Here is a 24812-nt window from a genome sequence, read left to right as displayed (position 1 = left end):
GGAAAGCTCTGTGACACAGTAAATGCTATTTTGATAAACGATGAGATTGAGGATCTTCCTCCAAATGCAGGAGGTGATGTCAGGAGGACTGAGACTGACCAACAAACTCATCTTTTAAACGGACAAATCATTAAATTGGTTATCAATATTCTAACACGCATACTTCAATATGGAACACAAGTAGTTAGGTTTGTACAACAAATACATTTATGAGCACCACAAGCTACTTTGATGAATCATAAAATGCCTGACTTTTTATTTGCTATTTTGAGCCCCAGAGAAATTACTGATTACAGTTTTTTAATGAATACAGTCCAAACTGCGTGTTCTGTCTGTATGGACGGCTGGAAGATTTGAATGACTATACATGTTACCCATAATGTAGATGGTCATTATTATATCAAAAAAAGGACACTGGTCATTTTTTTTTTAATTACATTTGTCAAAAGACCCAAATTCCTTTACCATGTTACTAACATCAGATTATTAAAACTAAACATTTTCAGAACCTAATTTACCTTTCACTATTTATGCAGTTAGTTTCGGTCTTTATATGTGTCTCAGCTCAAAACAAACAAAAAATAGACTAGACAGTTTCTAGTCAGTCAATTTGGCTTGCAGCTTCTTAAGTGCCAACAGCATTTTGAACGGTCTTGGTGGCAAAGACTAATTTAGGTTGGATTCTTTTGTTTAAAACAGTTCCAAAGAAATTTCTAATAAGGAGTTATGAAAATATTCCTGTAGACCTTAGATTTTACAAAAAAAACTATTGTTACAAAACTAAATTATGGGCCAAGTTTTACTCAACCATGTCTCTTGCATCTAAAGCTTTTTCTGAAGACGCACAGTAATTATGTTTAAAAGAAATATGGATCGACATTCTTATTGTTTTCCATTTGTACAGCACCTAGCACAATGGGGTCCTGGTCCACAACTAGGGCTCCTCGGCGCTACAGAAATACAAACCAATAAATAACTCAATCTAAGTTCTCGAAAAATAAGGTCCTCATTTTCAGTTAGTATTCCATGTTTATGGAAAATAAAACCTCCTATGTCTTTTGCCTAGAGTGGCACACAACCGATAAACCAAAGCATCTACATGGTAATTCAAACATTCAATATAATTCCCAAAGACACAGTCAAGAAACGCAAGGACGTCCTTCACGGATGTAACAGCCATTCAACAATTTTGACAGTATAGGAGATCCAAGCTGCAGCCATCACCTCTGGATAACTTGTGGAAAATGGGAGTAATCAACTAAAGTTTCTAGACAATCTTTATTTTTATCTAGTGAATGTGGTAAAAATGATAAATTAAGGTAACACGCTTTTGTTTTCCAGTTTGTCCCACAATTTTTGACTAGCGAGAAAAGTGACAAGCCCAAACTCTTTCTTCACTGTTCCTTTTTTCATTTGTTTTGCTGAGCCTATGAATTGTCTGAAGCAGAGTTGTATGCAACTCAGTGGTTTAAATTCACAGGAACGCTGTAATTTTCCCCTCATACTTGTTTCACACACGAATACTTATATTTAGCTCTGGATTTGCCCTACCCCCACACAACACCAAGTTTTTTCCCCTTTTCCAGGTTGAAATGCTAGGTGATTTGGGTGGAACCCACCCACACAATATCAATCTAGGCCGGTTCAGAGCTCAAAACAGGTCCACTAGTTTCCTTGAACCACTAGGCAAACAGGTATAGAGTTTTGAGTTTGTAATTGAACTCAATGCCAAGCAAGCAGAGAGTTTTGTGTCAAAAGAGCTAGAGTGGATAAGTTTGGAAGGGCTCCCCCTAGCCCCTGCAAGGATGAAATTTACAATATCCCTTCCTATTTAAAGTTCGAATCAATATGGCTTAAGATGTTCTAAGCCAAGGAATTGGAAAACAACCTATTCTTAGTATAATGTCCAAGAAATGGATGTGTTTGGAATGCAGAGGATAAAATCATTATTCTGCACAATACTCTGTTCTGTAAAAAGCTCCAGACTTGCTGGCTAATTTGGGGCTAGCTCTTGAGCTTCCAGAGGTCCACAGTACTTCAAATAAACAACTGATTGATAGAAACAAAGAAATATGAACCTTAAGAGATCTACGTAGAAAAGAGGCAATGACAAGGCCACAAAATGAACAGATGAGTATATTTCCATCCTGAAATGTTACTCCACACTCTTCTGGATAAAATGCTAAAACGTGATCCCTGCCACATTACTCTACCAAGGGAGAAGCCGACTGCGGAAGGCAACAGCTCAGAAAATAAGCATAGGATACTAGACTTACCATTAAGCCATTTGGGGATAAAGATCCGATAAAACTTGCTTACCAGGAAGTTATTACTCCTTTATAAGCCTGAACAATGATGATAGGGCTTTCAAGAACCCCAAGGATCTGAGAAAATCTTACTAAAGCTCAACTATTTAAGTGGAGTGAGAGCACAAGCAAAAAGTGAGGCCACTTGCCACCCTATTTTCCTGTGATGACTTCAAGCAGTCCAGCATTAAAGGTTTAGTCAAGAGATCATCCTAGCCAAAACTTTTAGTGTACAAAAAAAATCAAGCCAACAGAAGCAACAGAGATGGTAAGCATGAAGATTAAACATTCCAAGAAATCTACTGAGCTGCGTGTCCTTATGAGGCCCAGAGGTAAGAGAGAATGCAGTTAGAAAAATTTGCGTTCAAGGTCTTGCAGTTAGCCAGTCCACACTGATTTATATAGAGAGAGTGACTTGTGTTCCTAGTCGGATATTCACAATGTTATTTCTACCTTGGATCTCAATTTAAAACATTCATTTTAATCTGGAAATTTTTGTTTTATTTTGTTTGAGCCAGAGGTGTTATCAGAAGAGAACTGATAAAACCTTTCCCAGTCATGTGGCTCTGATATTTCTGTTTTTGATTAATTAAAAACTTCAGCACCACAAATTAATTTGTATTGATTCAGGTTTCAGTCTCTTTACACAGAGGAAAAAAATCCAGAATTAAGATTTCAGACCGACTTTGCACTACTTAACCTCCACTCAAATCAACGCCCCTTCCCCCCCCCCCCCCCACTACATTCCCTACTCTATTGATAACAGTGAAACTTCTGATTGCGTCTTAAATGCCAGTGGATTTTGCTAGTCACCGTACTGAAGGCTACCCCATGGAAAAAAGATAAGGAAGCACATTATAAAAGTTATAATAAGGGAGAAAAGATTGAGTTAGGAGAGTGATTTTGTACACAACAAATTACTACAGGTTTCCCCGTAGCACTTTGTACTTCATTCCTAAAACTTAATAATTGATTGTGGGTTATAGTGACACTTCACTCCACAATTCTATTGGCTGCCATGGCTTAAATACCAATGTGGAAAAAAAAAGAGTCTTGGCACGCTGCTACGTCCTTTCCTGCCAAGGACAGGGCAGTAAAACTGATAAAATGGTTATAATGGTTTATATAGGTCCACACACACCATACATTTCCTGCTGCTTTGATGCAGGAAACTGAAATTTTCCACATTTGAAAGTGACACGTTCATGGAGATAGGCTGCCTGCTATTGCCCTTGCTTCGCTGTTGACAGGAACACCTCCTCCTCCCTACCCCCTTGTCCTCCCCCGCAATGGTTTCTGTGTTCATCCCAAGCTACACATGCTCTGAGCTGCTCTCCTCCAACTACACCATTTAAAGTCCATCAAACAGTTGGACGTACTCTCAGTACAGTATGCAGCAAAACTGGTGTGTTCTACAGTGGATGCACCTGGGTGTTTTGTCAGCAGGTGCAGGACTAAAGAATCTTTCAAAAAGCCAGTTCCGGGGGGGAGGGTGGTGGGGGGGTGGAATCTGCAGGTGAATCAAAATGAGTTTTTATAAAGAGACAAAAAAAAAGAGTCTCACAAATAAAGCAATTAATTGTTGCAACAACAGATGGACTTTACAGGATGCAATTGTCTTTAACCTACAGTTAAGTATGGATTTTTTAAAATTAAAAATTCTATTAAAAGTTATGTACTATTTAGTATTTTTCCATTTTTTTTCTACCAGTCTTTAAAACACACCTTCACAAGCTGCTGAACATAATGCTTTTCCATCTTAATGAAAACCTCTCTCATGACCTGAGCACATTCAGTAAATAATTATTAAGCTCTGGTGGTGGCTTTTGCATGAGTCTTGACTTAATAAAATGCCGTAAGTTGATTTGCTTGAATGCCTATTCACTTGGGGACACAGCTTTCAGTATTGTTTAGAAAGCTTTATCACCATATCTCTAAGCAGGGTAAATGTAAAGAGGCAATATCTAGAAGTTGCAAAGGTCACAGTAATAAAGGATTTTACAGTTTGTATGTTAAAAGCTCAGAGGATAATTATAAGTTCAAAATATATAAAGGACACTTTCAAATATATTGGTTAAAAATAATCACTATACAATCATTTAATATTAATATATCTTGTATACTTCAATTTAACCAGGAGATGTCAGTAAAAAAAAAAGCTTAGAGATAAAACCAAGATTTTCAAGAAAGGAAAATTTGCCATACATGTATATCCCTGTGTTGATGCATTAAGAAATGAGTGTCAGTATAATAAATCAGAAACACAACTAATCATGTTATCCCAACCTGCACAATACATTTATATCCTATATCGAACCCTGCTTTAGCCCAACCACCATGTTTTGTTTAACAATTTCAAAACTCATTAAAAACAAATTAAAGCATTTCTAGGTTCCCCCTACCGAAAGTTGCTATCTCTGTCTTAGCCAGTCAGACACAGCTGTTGTAGCTTTAAGCGAGGTGCCGAGGACAAGTTAACAAGCACAGTATTTTTAACTCTCAGAACAAAACCTCCATCACAATCAATCAGACAATTTGTTCAGAGTGCTGTTTCTGAAATAAAGTCTCACTTACAGATAGAAACTTTCAAAGGAGCATGGCATGAACATCTGAACTCTAAGAGCTTCCATCTTCCCCCCCTCTCCACCTCTTTAAGGTGTTCTGCAAGCCCTTGGAGAAGAGTGAAAGTCAAACTAAGTTCTGGCAGTGGATATGTCACTAGGGGTGGCTCCAGATAAGACCCTGGCAACTCCAATCCAAGCAGAGTTCTGTGCCAGAATGGTGCCCTAGCGTCTGTCTGCATCAACAGACCTGTTTAATCCAGCACCTACCTGGAGGGAAAGTGCTGCTTGTCACAGTAAAATGAAAAGCCTCATTTAAAAGTGAATGGGAAGAAATTCAGAGTCAGGGTTCCACAAGGTGTGATATACTTATCTCTTACCAACAAGATGTTAAGCTACTGCACATGAAGTATTTGATCAGAGCATCCCAGAACAGTAGATATACATGCTGTGCCATGATTTGAAGAAATAAAGCATGGTTTGTAGCATTAGGGCCCAATCCCGCAAAGGCCTATACACAAGTAACTATACTGCTCATAGGCCCACTGACTTAATGAAACTTTAGCCAGATATTGGGGGGCGGAGGGGAGAGAGAGATAAGAGATGCTACTGAAAGCAGCTATCCCCTTCACAAATTTATGGCCTGGTCACACAAGCACTAATGCTCACTTACTCTGCAGTCGGAGAGCACTGGCTAGCAAAGGATCCCCTAGCAACCAGGACTTTCACAGGAACTGAACTCCTCGGGAGACCAGAGGGGCCTGAAGAAGCAGATGGGCCCAGGAGGGACTGCAACAGTAAGTGACATCTATTTCTGCTGGCTTCTGGGAGATGAACCCCTTCTTGCTTCCACCATGGGACAAACTCGGTTATCCGGTAGAACAACTTATTGAAACATTGTGTGTGAAAGCTTGGAATTTACTTCTCCTTAGGCAAATGCAGCCTATGTGTGGGAAGACAGGGCCTTTAAATATATATTTTCTTTAAAGTGTAAACCATTTTCACCTTCTAAGTTTAAGAAAAGGAAACCAGGTCCTCCTGGTGATAAGAATATAGCTGTAACAAACACTATAGTCAAAGCTATACGGATGTCATTAGTTGACTCCATTAGCACTGTTACAGAACCTATTTTCAGCTGTGTTTGAAAAAGACAGAGGCAGAATCACCAAGCAAAAAAGAGAGAAAAACTGTTAGGTAAGGTTGACTTCCAGCTTTCCAGCAATTGCAAGGTGTCAAAAAATAATTTTAAAATGTAGCGGACTTTAGTTAATATTCTCCAATAAATTTTCAAAGCCATGCACCATGAGACCAAACTTAAGCTTTTCTTTCACAGGTATCTGCTATGAGCTAGCTTTAAAGATTTGCCTTTCACTTGAAAGTCTTATTAGTCACCTTGTTAAAGACTTTTCCAAGCAATTCAGACACTACTTTCCTGTTATCAGTACTTACTGATAAAAAACATGTTTGCAATAAACAGACTACACGCTACAATAAAAGACAAAGGTGGTAAAATGGAGCAGCCAGCAGATAACACTGCCCTGATAATCTCTACAGTTTAGGAGTTTTGTAATGTAAAATTTACCTTCTTTATCTAGGTAAACAAATAGGAAGATAATGCTGTCGCCAATGGGGTAGACAAAACGTTTGTTAATTTCACTACACTACAGCTTTACAACTGGTTGGCCCTAAAAATCTAACCTCATGTCATTTAGTTAAAAGAATAATGAGTTATGTTAATTATCGCTTGACTCTTGGGACCTGTAAACTCACTCTTGTGAGCAGCCCCACTGAACAAAAACAGGAATAACTCAAGTTGAGCATTCTCAGTTTCTGCACTTATTTGTCATTTATCAGAACCTCTTCAAAGGGAAAAAGAGTTTACAGTGCTGTAGTAATTCAGGAACTAAATTCCTTTGTTCATCCTAGATTCTGTGTTTACTGACTTAACTTGTTGCAACTATGTTTGATAATAATTTCTAAAGTATTCAAAGGTTCCCTAAATCTCATCTCTTTGTTCAACACAACCGAACCAGGATGTCGAGTGTGTAAACAGGACTTTTAAAAGTGAGAAAAGGAAATACTTACGTAAGTCTTGATTAAAGAATCACAAACAACCACAATAATGAAAAATCACAGTGCAAATTCTGGGACCCATCAATGTGTGCACCTTATTAACAGTAGTGCATGATACATACATGGAGAAAACAAACTCCTGCCTGTTGCAGAGACAATTTTAAGATCAATGTGATCCTTATTATACAACATACAAACTCAGCATTGCCAACTCTAGCCATGATATTCGGTCTGTATCTTAAAGTCCCACTTCCTGGAGGCAAGCAATTATGCAAGCAGGTCACCAAGAAAAAAGGGGGGTGGGGAGGGAAGAACAAGAAGTTTCTAGCCCTCTTGGATGCCAAGAAAAGCTTAAAATCAGAAAGCAAACAAAACTAACCTCAAATTATTTTTTAAAATATTTTTAAGCCACTCATGATTTTGGGGGCCTGACTCATTGCTTCTGAAGGCTTGGGGTTGGCCATTCAGCTAATTCTGAAGCCCTATATCTGAGTCCTTCCATTCCTATGCCCATTGCAAAAAGTGGGGGGGAGGGGAATGTGCCGCAAACGTAGTTTGCCATGATGCCGTCGTGGGCATACTTCAGTGCTCGGTGGAGATTACAGCAGCTGCACACTACTCTAACTTATCTTGGACTGCCAATAGTCTGCTTGCACCTGTGGGCAGCCATGAAATGCTAGCTGGCCACACACCCTTCTTTCCCCTTGTACAACAGGTCAAGGTTGTAAGGGGACCATGAGAGTGTTGAGTATGTTGTTCGGCCAGCTCTATGCCAGCTGGGGAGTGCTCCTTCTTTGGGGATATTCCTTGGGGAGATCGGCTTCCTTTAGCGATTACTTTATGTCACCAGAAAAGAAAAAAAAGAGACCCCAGTGGTAACACACAATCAGGCCAAGGACTCTGGAGTGTCTACTCGTCTCCAAGTGTCAGTAAAAGGGGCACTATCAACTTAAACGTAACTTGAGTTTGCAACTTTTTCCCTTTAACTTATCATTGTTCCTGCAGGTTAGATTGCTATAAACTAGAGGACATTGAAGGAAAACCTTCATGACGCTTTTTACTTGCTTTAAGTATTTTGCAGCAATTTGTTTAATCAGCTTTACTGTTTCTCCTACAGTCAATTTGTATCCCATTGGTGTGTCATTCACACAGCAACAGGAAAGAGAAAACACATTTTTAAAAAAGAATACAGAAAATTGATTGTAAAACCCCAGAAGTTAGCTAAGGGGTCTTGCGGGCAGGAATAGGGCCAGAAATATATTTTTGGTGTCATTTTAATGCCTATTATTTATTTAGACCATACCATAAACTTACATGGTGCTTTACAGGAAAAAAGAGCAATGAAAGGAAGACAACTGTTAATCAATAAAGGTAAGGTGTCTGAAATTGGAAATTCTGATTCTTTTTATACTAAGGCAATAAGGAAGTGAAAAAGGAGGAAACTGCCCTAGAGCAAAGGGCATTGGCAGACAGCAAGCAAAAACAAGATGATCTTGGGAATTAGCTTTAACCATTGAAATCAGTGGAGAGGCTCTCATATACTTCAGTGGAAGTTTGATAGGATCCCTTGTGTTAGCGGAAGACTCTGTGCATTTAGAGAAATACATGTAAAGTATACAAGTAGCCATGTTGCCTAACACCATGCTAACATATAAATCATATCCCTCGAGGCCAGAAGGGACCACTATGATTATCTACCCTGATGATGAGATGACTTCTTGCATAAATACAACTCAAAAAAACCCCACACCCAATAATTTCTGCAACAAGCCCATAGTTTCTGTTTGAACTATGGCATATATCTTTTAGAAAGCCATCCTGTCTTGATTTAAAGGCTACAAGTAACAGAGAACCCACCACAACCCTAGATGATATTTAATTATCCTCATTTAAAATTCTGCTCTTTGCTTCTAGTTGGAATTTGTCTATTCACATGCACATAAGGAAAAAAAAAGATATTAACTCTGCAGACTACTACATCTAATAAAAAAAATTGCCAGAGGATGTGGAACTCTTTGCCAGAGGATGTTGTGAAGGCCAAGACTACCAGTACCATGGGGTTCAAATTCTGGAGGATAGATGCATCAATGACTATTAGCCAGGTTGGACAAGGATGGTGTCCCTAGCCTCTACTTGCCAGAAGCTGGGAATGGGCAACAGGGGATGGATCACTTGATTACCTATTCTGTTCATTCCCTCTGAAGCACCTGACATTGCCACTGTCGGAAGATCGGATACTGGGCTAGGTGGATCTTTGGTCTGACCCAGTGTGGCCATTCTTATGTTCTAAATTATATTTTAAGCCAGATGTGGCTCAATTAATTAAATGAAATATCACATTTTAAATAAATGTATGAAAGCAAGGTTTCTGCATTATGTTTCCGGTAAACACCAAGAAGATAAATGTTTAAGAATGGATACCCTTGAGTCAATACAATGAACACTCACTCATCGATATAGCAGAAATAAGGTTGTATGTAAATAATTTCCTGGTTTCATTCTGGGACTCCTGCAGAACAAAACAAATGGATCCGTTTCAGAGCATGTGTGAAATCCGAGTTTACATATTAGAACGCATGATCTTTAGAACACAGTGAAGAGCAAAAACTGATCATTATAAAAAATACATTTTAAAAATATTCCTGTTTCAGCTCAAAAACAGGCTTGCTTTCAAGCAAAAAAATACTGAGTTTAACAGTTTTGTCATAGTATTGATTTAGTTTCATGGAGTTTTAGCAAAATGTAAAGACCTCAGATTTCAGTCTTTTCTTAACATCTTGCTCAGGCCTACACAGAGTGAAGCAGATATGGAGTCTCCTTAACCTTCTTCAAAGTGCATGCACCTACTGACATTTTTTAAAAGCAGACAAATTGACAAAATGTATTTACAAGCCTATTGCTAGACACTTTTAATCCTCTCTGGTTGCTGACAGTATCATCCTTGAATGGCTATTTCTATTCAGAGTTAGGGGTATATTTGCTGAGGAAAGGTTGCCAACTCCTGAATCATGTAAACAGAAATGAGAGCCAGAAAACATTTTACTGGACTCTGAAGTTCACATCTGCCTTAGTTACTGTGACAAAAGGCAAAGGCAGGGATTTAGTTTATAACCTATAAATCCTGCAAGGACTTCATCACAAAACCTTGATGTGAGAGTTCAGGATTAACTAGGTTAAAACATTTAGATCTTGTTTATTTAGCACTAAGGACCATGGCACATTACCTGTAGGAGCAGTCACACAACTGCAGGGGCTCTCAAACTGGGGTTTGGAACACCTCATTTCTGTGCAAACACAGGCACCAGTTTTACCATGAAGAGATCAGAAAGGCCCCATGGCTTCTCCATCACCTCCTCTCCCTCTGAGGAGGAAAGATAAACGTCATCTGTGCCCATCACTGTGATATCCAAGACCCTGATCTCATCTTCACTCATCCCTATATCTTTACAAAGAAGAGCAGGAAGGGATAGAATTGGGATCCCCTCATCTTCTCTCACTGAACATAAATATGGGACTAATGCTGCAAATAGTCACTAGCCTTATGTCTATCCTTTTTTCAAGACTATGATTTTGTACAAACTATGCCTTGAGATATCATCTGAAAACTCACAATTTGCTGATCATTATTGTCCTGGTTAAATGTGTGTGGCAATGCTGTATGTAAAGTTATAAAATTCTAATGTCTGACATTACTGAGACATGTTCCAAGTTTAGAAAAGCAGCCAGCCACAAACCAGAGACAAAAGGCAAACTGATGCCACAGCCAGGTGTCAATGAAATCTTGGACCATCACCTGGTTCAGTGGCCGTTCTTTGGCAGGAAAAAGGGTACGAACAAGCAATTTACATCTTGGAAAAGTCTCCACAGACTTTGTCTCCTGAACCTCAGTTGGAGATGACGCTCAAAGAAGAGGAAAAAAGTATAAAGAATGGGGAACAGATGCCCCAAGTTATTCCTCCTGTTCTCAACACCTGACGAGCAAAGAAACTGCTTTGGACTGAGGGAGGGATCCTGTCTGAAAGAAGTTCAGCCAGTAAGACTTCTGAAGCATGAGGGACTTTTGCTTTGAATTCACTTCGCTTGTTAAGTTAGACATTAGTTGCATTTTACCTTTTTATTCCTTTGTAACCAATTCTGACTTTTATGCCTCATTACTTGGAATCGCTTTTAAAAATATATATATCTTTCTGTAATTAAACTTGTTTTATCTAAACAGTGTGCTTGGATTGAAGTGTTTGGGAATCTCCATTTGAGATAACAGGATTTGCGCATATCATTTTCTATTAATAAAATGACAGACTTTGCATGCACTTGTGTTGTCCAGGAGAAGGCTGGGCAGTACAGTCTGTATGTTTCTTGGAGAAAGTCTGGGACTGGAAATTTGCTGGTTCTGCTCTGCGGTGTAATTCATGAATGGCTGGCCATAGCACTCACACAGTATAGCTTGCAATAATTTACATGCTGGAGGTTGTCTGTGACCAGACCAGGAGTGGTTGCTGTCACAGCAAAGCAGCGTAAAAGGTACCCCAGGTTGAAGAATTGAGAGGACAGCTGTTCAACAGCACAAATTGTACCCTGGAGAATGTCAGTCACCGAATACCACAAGTTGCTCTTTGGCACTGAGCTTCTGAAAAGTCATGTTTGCATAACAGTATCCTGTATTACATGACTGTGATTGGATACTGTGGGTGGGACAAAGAATTTAAACCTAATTAGATTACATTTCCTTGAATTGTCTACAAAAATGCAGGAGGCCAGAATAGGTCATCATAGCGGTGGTCCCTTTTGGCCTTGCAATTTATGAATATTTGTTCAAGAAAAAAGAAACATGAGTTGGCACAAGAATTCATGTATGCCTGAAGCGCAACAGCCTATCCACGCCTAAAACATCAGAAAAATTGTTCATCTTTATAGAGAAGCTGCTTCTCTAACACCACCACAGTCATCGTTGGCTGGTGTTATTGACTAGAACGACTCAAGGAGGTGCTTCTAATGGATGCGCCTGGCTGCTCGAGAAAGCATTTGCAGTGACAGATTGCGGTCTCTCTCTCATGCTGGTATGTGTACCATCCACCTCTCCCCCCCACCCCTTGTATACACTCCTCCTGAATACCAAGCATCCCCTAGCATAGCAAAATAAAAAACAACACACACCATTACATCGACGCAAGAAAAACGAGGAAATCCCATTCCACCACATTTTACTCTAGTGTAGATTACATACACCCCCACCCTCCCTTCAGAAAAGGGCCTATATGTCTACCTTTTTTGGACTCAACTCTGCCTACTGTTAAGACAGTGTTACTCTTCATTCTGCCTTCTATTTGTTCCCATAGTTAGTATCTTCGGTATCCTGGTGCCAACTCTCATACCAGAACTTGCTTGTTTTATTAACGAAGCTATTATGAACTATTTACAGGTGGAACTGATGTAAAATGAACATGAAACGTGCTATGGTATACAATTCATGCTTACTGAGCAAGCACCATAAGCCAAAGCCATTCTGTTAATATATGCTTGTGCACATACTTGCTGATGCTTCATACTAGATGCCCAGAGTTAATCTTGTTTGATAAACAGAGGCGGCCCTGCCGGTTTTGAATTTTTCCATACTTTGCTAAAAGAACTAAAAACAAAGTCTAACTGCATACTCTCATACACTAGATGGAGCCTTGTTTCACTTATTTCACTTAGCCTGTCAAACTTCATTTAGCTATTCTCAGATTCCTTTGCACAAGGAATTAGATTTCAAGGGTAAAAGAGGTGAGGGGCATTGGTGTAGTGGTTAAAAGAAAAAAGAGTGGGTAAACTCTTAACCTAAACTCTGTATTCCCCAAATGAGAAGTGGGTAAACACAGTCTACCCAACTTTGCCCTCGACTATGCTGCTGGTGAGAGGTAAAATCCTCCCCCAATGAGGACAGTCGGTTGGGTAAACGCCAATAGACATGGCTAGGGCCAGGATTTCAACTGGGGTGGGTCATTTTTGAAACACTGTTCTGTAGGCTTCATAGCATCAATCAGATCCCATTTAAAGTTACTGAGTGCTCTAAGATCTCCTGACCACTACTGAAGGCTACTCATTTAGCTGCACGTACAAGCCATCACAGTTTGAATGCATGTTGGAGAACTCTACAGTTAGCTTGTGTTTTATTAATTTGTGTTTGCATCTCTCTCCTATTCCTTTAAGTACATTAGAAATCTTAATTCTTTTACATTTTTTTCTAATCTTTCATCCAATAATGAGTTAAATTGCTTAGTAATTTCCTGGGTCTCATTTTTCAATAGTGCTAATACCTTGGTTTCCTTCAAACACTGCTACCTTTGCTCTTGTCTAGTCAATTAAAAAGAATCATCATTAATGGATTGATGATGCCTCAGTTTGTCACTTGAGATTCTTTTGACTCTGCTGATTTACATACCTAGAGCCAAATAATTTATGGCCAAAAGCTATGGTTGAAGTCAGTGGGAATTTTGCTCAAGTGAAGAATGAAGAATTTGACCGAGATTGCTAACACAATATCTCATCAATCTTCCCATAGTCATGTTTTGGGGGGGGGGGGGGAGAGGGAAGAGAATGTGTTATGTTCAAACCAAACAGTTCACTCTATGCAAACTAGAGTCTCATAATTTTAATGGGAAGGTGACAGAACAAAGCCAACCTAACTTCTGGCAAGTTGGCACTCTCCCACTAGGATTTTTCAGTGTGCAACAGGATACTCTGCCCGTGAGTGGGTGTGGAGATAAGGCGAAATAAGTACAGCAGAGGAGAAGACTGCCTAAAGGAGCAACCCGATTCGTTTCACAAATTAAACATTTAAGAACAGTTTGAGTGCTGGCAACACTTGAAAACGTTGACTCATGAAATCTGGATGATGCCTCAAGAAGTTACTGTACTGAGGCTGATTATTCACCAAGGGTTAATTTCTTTGTTAATGAGATCTTTCTAGCAACCTACTCAAAACTTTAAGGGTACATTCACGTTGCAGCGTGGGTTATGATATGCGGGTTGTATAGACACACCTGTGCTAGCTGCAATCTAGCTTGCTTGCTAAAAATAGACGGGAGCACACTGCAGTTATCTGAAATTTTAAAGGATTTCCCATTGAGGTGAGTGAGCTTTGGATTAGGCCCTCAGAAAACACAACATTTTAACATAGCAAATCTGTAGTGGTACAATCATTTGAAACTATTAACTATCAATACAGTAACTCCTCACTTAACATCCTCCCGCTTAATGTTGTTTCAAAGTTATGTCGCTGCTCAATTAGGGAACATGCTCTTTTAAAGTTGTGCCATGCTCCCTTATAATGTCGTTTGGCTGCCTGCTCTGCCCACTGCTTGTAAGATTCTGTGGAAGAGCAGCGACTTTACAAGAGAGCATTGCACAAATTCCTCTTCTCCGCCTCCTCCCCCCCTCTCCCAGCACTTCCCCCACCACCAAAAGCTGTTCGGCAGCGCTTAGGACTTGGGGCCGGAGGGCGGGGGGGAGGAGCGGAGACGCGGTGTGCTCCGGAGAGGAGGCGGAGTGGGGGTGGGAAGAGGCGGGCCTGGAGTGGAGCAGGAACAAGAAGATGCGGGCCTGGAGCATCCCCTGGCAAAGTTGGCGCCTGTTCTTCTCCAGGGAAGCTGCCGCCAGGGCCGGTGCTACCATTAAGGCAAACTAGGCGGTTGCCTAGGGCATCAAGATTTGGGGGTGCCAAAAAGCGGGGCCCCCAATTTTTTTTTTTCCCAGTGTTCCTGGGCTGGGCTGCTGGCGGCACGCTGACCTGTGCGGCTCAGACTCCCTCTCCCAGCGCAGCGGCCGCTCCACTTCTCCCGCCTCCCAGGCTTGAGGTGCCAATTAGCTGTTTGGGGCCACAAGCCTGGGAGGGGAGGAGAATTAGAGCGGGGGCAGCGTGCTCGGGAAGGAGGCAGAGCAGAGGTGAGCTGGGGTGGGGAGCTGCCGCATGGCTCCCCGGGGAGGGGGAGCTGCCACGGGGGGGCGCCTCAGGACGGAGGCGGGGAGCTGCCGCAGGGCTAGGGGGGATGGGGGCGCAAGGTGGAAGTTTCGCCTAGAGTGCGAAACTTCCTTGCACCGGCCCTGGCTGCCGCCGCGAAGGTACTTCCTAGTATCCTTGCCTGCAGCGGGCTGTGCCTGTGTGGGGTAAGCCAGGGGCACTCCCAACCGCAGTACAGTACAGTACAGTATGCCTTTTGTCTGCCCTCCAAAAATGTCCTTGGAACCTAATCCCCCGCATTTACATTAAATCTTATGGGAAAACTGGATTCGTTTAACAGCATTTCACTTAAAGTTGCATTTTTCAGGAACATAACTACAACGTTAAGTGAGGAGTTATTGTACAGTGAAACTCCACCCCTGTTGGAAAGTGAGCAAAACTGAGAAACACTTGAATAGCCTTTTGCTCTAAGCTCCTGCACAATAAATGTAGATTTACTTGTAGAAATATTAATATGGAAATATTCTAAGGAAACACATTATATATAGAATTTGGTACACTACATTGTCTGGAAAATAAATGTCAACATCTACTGTATTGCAATTTCTTGGAACTCTCTTTCTGTGCCAACTTTCTTATTGCCCCGTGTACTTCTGTGTATTAGTCCAGCTGAGTGAACCAAAGTTCAAAAGCATTGAACTGAAACAGCAAAGAAGAAAATACCTCCAATGTGACCCCTTGTTCTTTCCCATTTTATAAATAACTTGAGTGCCTAGATTTCTGTAAATCCATTAGTTATTGCTTCATAAATAATTATTGGGTTTTGGCTGCTTCTGCCTTTTCTTTGACTTACTGTGTCAAGAGTACACCTAAGATTCCTGGAGTTTATATTGGGAACAATATGCAGAACGGAGCATGTGGGTTTGGGGCGGGGGAGAAATCTAGACGAGAACAGTCACTGTATTCATTGGCAACAGCGTTTCAGAGAGAACATTTCTTGTTGACAACTATTTGGTGTAAGATTTTCAAGAGCGCTCAGCTCTCATTTAGGCGCGCACACACAATCTAGCCAGTGCACATGGGGGCAATGCACACATGTTGCTTTTATCTTCCTGTGTTTTCCATGCCTAAAGATGTCCACAATTCTATTGCTGTATCTGGTTCAGTTCATATAAACCACCCAGATTAAGGTTTTTAGATTTCACCTCCTCCCCACTCTCATTATCAGTGGGACCTTTTTGGTCTTTCTAGAGTATTAAAATCTGCCTCGGTCAAGAGTCTCCGTGTCCCTTCAATATTATGCAGCTGCAAACTCAGACTGTGAGTAATAAAGTCAGAAGACCAGAAAAATTAAATCTGGAACTAAACCACACAAGAGCACTGACACTATTTTCCATACAAAGAACTAAAACATGGACTCTATTTGGCATTTTTAAGAGTATATTTAATGGGAGTTTCAAACGATTAAAGTGATTTATGGTTGACATTGGACATGCCAGAACATGAATGGACAGAAAAACAGAGTTAGAAAAATATTTCAAGGTAAGAGGCTAATGTTCACACACATTTTAAAATATTTACTTACTAAATAATTACTTCCTTTTATTTCCTTTCCACAAACTCTCATGTTACTCAGTTTTACTGGAAAGCAAATGTCAGTCACCTTGGTGAATATTTTGCAGAAGCCAAATTTTAAGTTCTGTCACAAGTATTTAATGCTTCCATCCTGTTCCAATCAGGGAACAGAAGCAATACCATGTGACTTCTCTGCACAATCCAACCAAACCACATAACTGGGGATCCCTCACCGACATTCCTCCGGGGATATCTGCAGATCAAGTTTAAAAAAAAAAAAGTGGCAAATAATCTTAACACATGCATTCTGAAGCTGTGATCTATTCCTGATTACTACTGAGAGAGGTTCAATTGGTCAGATAATCTTATTCACACTGAGCAACTTAATTTTACTGGAAAATTGATACTGAAGCAAAATTTCAATCATGTAAGGTCAGCTCAATAGGAACATAAGGAAGCATCACATTTTCTCACCAATGCATACATATGTCCAACATCAGATAGCACAGTTAAGTGCGGTAAAGGTAGATATATATTGATGACAGCTTAGTAAGGGTACATCATATGATGAGTCCGTGTACAATGTTCATCACTCACTTTTAACCATACCAATATTTATTTGCTCTAATAACAATATTTGATGATGGTGGATCTGTTAGTCTTTAGGGTGTTCTGTCTGTGCATGTATTAGTTCAAAATCAAACATCTGGAAGTGTTAAACATTACACAATTTGCAAAATAATAAACACAGAATGAAACAAATCACAAAGATTATTCATTGCACCAAGCTTCCCAAGTTCCATTAAGTGACCTGGGGGGTCTTCTCACTGCAAGGAGAATCTATGGAGCAGCATTAGACAATGAGATAATTATGTTTTTAAATGCACCTTTAAACTTCTTATATTTTCTGTAATCTCTCCTAGGAATAACCAAAAAACATTTTCTAGGTCTGTTCAATGCCTGAATATTTCCATATACAATAATATTTCTGGCAGTAAGACACTGGATTTAATGCTCTAAAAATGCTCCCCTGTAGCTGGCATCAACACTACCCTGTCTGTCACTGTAATTTGCGACCTTGGATTAGTTTCTATGCATCTTTCTCTCCACACCTCCAGTCTCCAAGTCTTGCTTCTTCCTTGGAAAATAAAGAAAGAAGTTAACCCTTTTCATTATGTCATCACCAAAACCCTTGTCAAAATAGTCTTGCATTCCACCTCAATTACTGCTGCCATATATCTTTCATCCTCTGCTCCTCCATCAAGCCAGAGGGTCCTATATGACCACGTGGACACTGATTTTCCAAGCAGGGATTATCTCTGCAGTTAGCAACAACTGTATATACAAACACAGGAAAATAAGGTCAAGATTTTCTAGAGTCCCCAGAGACTTTAGTGCAGCGGTCCCCAAACTGCGGGGTGGGCCCCCCTAGGAGGACGTGGAGGAAAATACAGCGGGGGGCACGACAGGGGGCCAGGTCAGCCCCCATGGGGGGCAGGGAGGGAACACCACCCAGCCCCTTCCCGCCCCCAGATCTGCATCTAGTCCTGCTCCCAGACACGTCCCAGTCTCGCAGCTCCATCCCCAGCCTTGGCCGTGGCTCCATTCCCGGTCCCAGACCCACCCCGAGCTGCAGCCCCAACCTCAGTCCCCTTATCCCATGTCTCCCTGCCTTCTCCAGAGCTGCGGCCCTTTCCTGGCCCCTGCTCCGGGAGCGGAGGGGCATGTGGACAGGGATAAGGGGCAAGGGGTAACCCTCAAAAGCTTAGTGCCTTCGTTTTTGTTGTCCATCTTGACATCTTAAAAAGGGCCCTTGATTTTCAGAAGGTGCTGAGCGCCTTCTCTTCCTGGCCATCCCAAAGAGTCACAGACCTTTAAAGCAACCCACACTGAACAACCAGAACTGGAGAAATCAAAAACCTAGTCATTGTAAAATCTTGGCGATTTTGTATTTCTTCAGGTCTCTGTGAAAATGCATGTATAACAAACATACAACAGATTTTGGTTGGGCTGGAGGAAAGCTGCTTTCTCTGGGAGTTGCCATGAGATAGCAGAGCCACTTCAAAAGTCTACCTTTAAAAAAAAAAAAAAAAAAAAAAAAGTCTTGCTACTAATCAACCTTCTTTTGCACATTTGTATCTATGGCTCTGGAAGACTGTTTTCTGGTATTTTTACTGGTCATCAAACTGCACGATCTCGTGGCAATGCAGAGACATGTACATTTATTATTATCTGTCTTATAGTGCTTTAGAGGCTCCAAGACTGGGTTCTCACGGTGGTGGACACTATGCACACATGTAGCAAGAAAGTGTCCCTGCTCCAAACAGCTGACTGTCTACATAGACTAGACATAGGTGTGTGAGAAAGGGGGCATGATCTCCACTTTACAGATAGTGAACCAAGGCAGATTTAGGAGACATTTGCAGAGTCACAAAGGGCAGTAGATGCCCAATTCCCACTGACTGTCATAGGAGAGTTGGGCACCTACCTCTTATTTGTGCTTTTGAAAATGTCCTCCAAGTGACTTGGCTCAGGTCAGATGGAATGTGTGGTAGAGACAAGAATTTAACCCAACTCCCAAGTGCCAGACCTGGGCCTTAACTACAAGGTCATCCTTCCTCCGTAGCCATGAAGCAAACCCACATTTCTTTCGTTATCACAGGTGGAGTTAACAGGGCACACTTGCAAAAGACACAGCAGAATGTTGGAACAATGGATGAAGCCACCAACACCTGTTAACAGGGTGGGTCAGCGGAAGAGACCTTCCAGCCTGTCACATCACTACAACAATTGAGAAGATCAGCACCCTTCTATCCCGAGCAGTCACAGACACTGAGCTCTTTTCTCCTCTCACCTTTAAGCTCCTCCAAGCACATTTTGACACACTGGTAGAGCGGAAAGGGGAAGCCTTCGTTGCCTTTGCAATACCCAATTGGCAGACATTTAGAGATTTAGTCTCCAGCACCCTTAGGTGCGGGCTTAAAAGTTACTTAATGAACAAGCATCTACAGTGTAAAACCGGAACCTGCATTTTTTCCCTCTCAAACTGTACTGTAAAATCCTGCCTATTGGAATCAGAGCTTTGTAAAGACATTTTGATTATTCTATTAAAATCATTTTCATATGAAAAAAAATAACCTTCACCTTTTAAAAAGGTATTTAAATGAGAATACTACACTTAGAGCAATAACGATATCAAATCGTATGGATCGTAAGCTTTTAAAATATAAAATAAAGTAAAGCAATTGCTTACAGGAACTATGTTCTAGTTCCTTATTTTGCATACCGAATGTTTAATCACAACCATACATGTGTGGATGGTTAAAAAAAAAACAAAAAAAACACAAAACTGAAAAGTATTTCCTACAACTGCAACCTGTGCATTGAATGCGAAGTCTGGAAAGGCTGTAATACTGAAAGCAAAATTTTCCCCAAAACAAAGAAAAGAGCAAAAAGCTCTAGGTAAAACGGCAGCAGCAGCAGCTCTATGTAAATGGATATTGCAACATCAGCAGCAACCAGAAAAATACAGTTCACATGCCAAAGCATTTTTTATGGGCCAAAGTCTATGGTGAGATAATGGCCTTGAAAAGAATTACATGGGAAGCATTAGCAAGTACTAGCAACAGAGACATACAAAACTAATGATAGCAGCTGCGCTGCTACAAATTGCACAGCAGCTCTTTAAACATGTTTGGTATTAGAAATAAGATTACATTTCATTAATCTTATCTTAATTCGTTAGGAATTTTATATTCTTCTCCACCTATACGCTAAGTGAAACAGAATACGTCAGTAAACCAGAGGTGACAAAAGGTCATTCTACAATAAGGAACATGTAATCTTTTAGGGCCAGAAAGCACTTTGGCACACACCTTTATGTATGTGAGCAGACTCCCAGAGTTCAGAGATACAACTCATTGTGTCTGATTCAACTACTACTGCAGTCAATGGGAGTCTTTCTAGCAAGTTAAATGAGAGTAAAATCAGGACCCATTTCCTTAAAGCTAAGCATACACTTAGCCTGAATGAGTAATGTGCACAGAAAAAAAAATTAAAAAGGTGTTCCGGGAATACATTTAAAAACACCTGGGCAACAGATATTAGCAACATTACCAACTTGTGATATCTGGGTTTACTTAAATCATCAGCTCCTGGAGACAAGTCATATGCAAGAACTCTCAGTTTTCATTTAAAAATGTTTCTAGTGATCAGGAGTCACATTTTCAAGTTTCTTCTCCACAACCAAGTACATCCCCTAAAGGCTAAAAGCCCAGAAGGCAACTTTAAATAATAAACGTAGGTGGTTTTTTTTTTTTTTTTATTAAACATCATGACTTTTCTCAAATATCTTCGGGTTTCTCAGTTCTTCATTAATACAGTAATAATGAATCCACTGATCAATAGCATACCAGTCAAAACACACTCCCCTGTGAAGGAGTTGTGGCTTGGAGAGCTCTTCTGTAATACTGCAATGTTTTTTTCTACCTAACAGCAGAGCGGAAATTAGTACTGGCAGTAAACTTTTGCACATTGAAGCATTTGGGAACGAGGGATTAAATGCAAAGAAACGGAGTTAAACTGAAAAGTCAGAAAAAAATCCTAAATGCCATTTATTTCATTGAGACTAATGAATCACAAATGTAAATGCAAGATAGAAAAATAAGGGCTCAATCCTGCAAACGTGGAGGCACATGAATATTTTTATGCATGTAGTAATAAAGAAACAATATACTCAAAGTATCACCTGAATTCTTCCAACTGGAACAGCCACCATCCCTACGTCAGATACAGTATTAGTCAAATTGTCTCAGTCCAACCCATTAGAAAGTTGAATTTTAACTATTTACCACCACAACTAGAAGAATACATCTAGAAAAATAGATTAACACTGTTGTGCTGAAAGTTAACAGTGATGCCCAGGAATACTGAATTAATATAATAATAATATATGGAGATATACCTATTTCATATAACTGGAAAGGACCCTGAAAGGTCATCAAGTCCAGCCCCCTGCCTTCACTAGCAGGACCAAGTACTGATTTTGCCCCAGAGTCCCTAAGTGGCCCTCTTAAGGATTGAACTCACAACCTTGGGTTTAGCAGGCCAATACTCAAACCACTGAGCTATCCCTCCCCCCAGTATATTGATAGTATATTACTTGGGAATCCCCCTCCCTCCCCATTTGACATCCTGCTTGCATAAGCCATGCTAGCAGAGTTAACACTAAAGAAATTAAATGTTTGCCATAGAGAAAAACAAGCAAATTAAAATTCTCTACTGTAGACTCCTGTTTCCAGAGGGTGGAGATTTGTTTGTTCATTCTGGTGCCAGGTCATTTTGAACTTTTTATGCTGACCTGGACTTACTAAAATCTTTATGTGCAATAAAGCCAATGCTGTGAATACAGAAAAAAAAAATGGTTATTTTAGTTGTTAAATCCAGTATGTAGGCAAATCACAAAGTGTTACATTTGTACCACTCAATCATTCTCCACCCTGCAGCTTAGCAAGCAGAGAGACAGCAAGACTCTGAAATGCTAAGAGCTTGCTATTAAAGAGAAAGTGTCTGGTTTACTCGAGTTTTAGATCTGTATTTATTTAAAATAAAGCAAATTTAAGATTTAGAAATGTAAGAAAGTGGCAATAAAGTGAAATGTAACTAGTTAGGGTTTTAACCAGCACCATTAAAATGTCAAGAGGAGTTTTGTTATGGATTTCAATAGAAGCAGGAAGAGGCCTTAGTACAATAATTATGGGCCAAATTCTGACCTTCTAATTTGTGTGCATGGTCCCACTGATTTACATGTTGACTTGTCTTCTTGTGTCTTATCCTTTATCAGAAAAATAATGCACTTTTGGCATCAACGCAGACTTTAAGCTTAGTAACTGCAACCTATTAGGCTGTTAGAAGAAACTCTCTAAGAACAATTGTATTAGAGTTTTTCTGTTCCATTTGTTTTTTCTAATTTAACACTTCTCTGCTCGTTTCCGTACCCCGCTGCAAAAATTTAAACAGACATTTTGAACATAAAGAATATTTATACCAGCAATAAGCAATATGTAAGGATTAGTTCACCCAATTCATGTTGCCCATGAAAAGTGAGTAAATTTCTCATTAAGAGAAGCATAATACCCTATGAATTAATCTAATTTGCAAAGTAAGCCTTAATCTTACTACTGGGAAAGAGAAAATGCTGTTCCTTGATTTTACTGGGTTTGCACAAGGTATACTGGAAACTCCATGGAAGTTTAAGACTAACTTTCAGTATGTTGAGCAGCAATAACTTAACAACTCAAGATTCAAGCCAAAGTACACTGAAGTCAATGGGAATATTTCACCTTTTCCTTAACGTGGACCACTGCCCTTCAGCACACACAAAAATGTTGAAAAGCACAGCATGCAAATTTTCAGTTAATACAATGGAGAGTCTACCCTGAAATGAACCCATGACAGCATCATTCCAAACATGCACAGTTAAATAGTAAAGGCAGTACTAATGGACATTTAGTCAAACATGGAAGTGAAACAGTTGATCATTAAAGATCATATAAAGGTCTTATGCAAACATGTTGGACTTTTCCATTTTAGAAAAGGGTGAGGGAGGAAAGATTTACAATTTAATAAAACTCCTTAAGAGACAGCCAGCAATTCAATAAGTACCTCCAAGAGTTTTATTACCCTTATCTTTCCATTCAGAGACTACTTTTGAGTAAGTTCATATACCAACTTCCTTATCTGAACTCCATACACAGTACAAGCCAGTCTCTAGTTCTTAATGCACTTCATGCAAACCAACTGCAAGGAGTTAGGAACATGTGAATACAATACCATGCTGGAATGGCTTCCCGCAAAACAGAAGCTGTTTGATACAAAAGCACCATATTTTAAACTGACAAAGAAAAACAAAACCCAAAACTTACCCTCTGAATTCATTTTTTACTTTTTGACCCAGCGAGGCAAGAGTTCCCAGTCAACTGTGTTTCTGATGGCCACAAAACCAAAGCTACACAGAAAGGTCTTACTAAGCACTAGCTTTCAGAAACTGATAGCACTTTTTCCCTCCTACTATCCACCTCCTAGCCTCTGCTATTACATTTGTGTCTGCCTTTTGTTAGAAAACTTCTGCAAATGAAAATAGATGAGTAATGATTGCTGCTTTAAGAAAGTCCCACACTCATCATCACTAATAATAGCTCTGTTCCTTTTGCTACTCAGAACGTTTAGAGGTTGAAATGCTGCATGAAACACATTTGCTTGCACAGATCCAGTAATGTTTTCCTGTACCATACTAGGCCCTGACCCATCAAATAGTTATGTGTATGTTTAACTTCACATATATTCATTGGATCACTGACTAGGAGTTGCTCCTCACATAAAGGGATGACATGAGAGAAAATCAAGACTGTGCTTAAACTCTGTTTCATCCATTAGTGAACCCTGAACTTTGTGGGGGGAAAGTCTAAATCCAAACCCAAATCTCAGCTTTCTAGCTCAGGCACCTCTAGTATTTGGAATCCCAAAACGATTATATAGCGCCTACCACAATGGGATCCTGGACCATGTCTGGGACTCGTAGGTGCTAGGATAATACAAATAAATGGTAATAATGAATTTTAAAAGGAAAGTAGAGGCATTACTGTAAGTGACTCGCCAGTCTGCTCATCATAGGCATGCTTAACTCTCCAACTAACCAACGTATGCAGTGTTTTTGTAACTGTGTTGGTCCCAAGATATCAGACAGATGAGGTGGGTGAGCTAATATCACCTTACCAGACGTTAACTAAGGCTGGTGAAGACAGGTGGAAATAGGCGGCATTACAGACAGGCTCCTGGAGCTAAAGAGTTGGACCAGGGCTGCCCAATACATAGAGATAAAATGCATGCTTGTTACTTACTGTGAGCATGCCAGGCAGAGCGCTACAGTAACAAAGCTTTAAGGCACTTAAGGGTTATAAGGTAAGAGGTGACAACTTTTCACCAGTCTGGATTGCACCCCAGAACATATCAGTTGGTCCAGTGAAAGATATTACCTCATCCACCTTGTCCAACTAAACAATAACAGAGACTGAAGTGACTAAACCCACCCTCCAACCATTATACTGTGTGAGCAAGTAAGCTGTCGGGGGGTGGGGGAGGGAATGCGGGGGTGGAGGGGGAGAAGAGAAGCTGTGAAATGATAATGGGGAAACCATGGCAAAAGCCTTTCTTGCACAAACATGGGTATGATTCATCAATTGTAACAAACCTTTCGTTAAACCCATACGGATTATCCCCAAGTCAGTTACAGGAATGCCTGGCCACAATAAAGAGATGTGCCTTAAAAAGTGATCCTTTTTCCTGACAGGTCTGCATCCT

General features: G+C 40.2%; 1 protein-coding gene across 5 annotated transcripts in view; it reads right to left on the bottom strand.

Moving 5' to 3' along the window:
- MITF (melanocyte inducing transcription factor) overlaps nt 1–24812 on the bottom strand; it is a 166082-nt gene that overhangs the window by 76474 nt on the left and 64796 nt on the right. For 2 of the 5 annotated variants that reach the window (XM_034776190.1, XM_034776191.1), the window contains exon 1: nt 4881–4988. The exons of the other annotated variants lie outside the window; for them this stretch is intronic. In XM_034776190.1, coding sequence (XP_034632081.1) covers nt 4881–4936 — 56 coding nt within the window. In that variant the 5' untranslated portion in view covers nt 4937–4988. Of the gene's footprint in view, nt 1–4880; nt 4989–24812 lie in introns of those variants that run through there. 5 annotated transcript variants of the gene reach the window in all.

The sequence above is a fragment of the Trachemys scripta genome, chromosome 7 (genome assembly GCF_013100865.1).
Source record: "Trachemys scripta elegans isolate TJP31775 chromosome 7, CAS_Tse_1.0, whole genome shotgun sequence".
NCBI lineage: Eukaryota > Metazoa > Chordata > Testudines > Emydidae > Trachemys > Trachemys scripta.
This window is presented reverse-complemented; position numbering and strand designations above follow the sequence as displayed.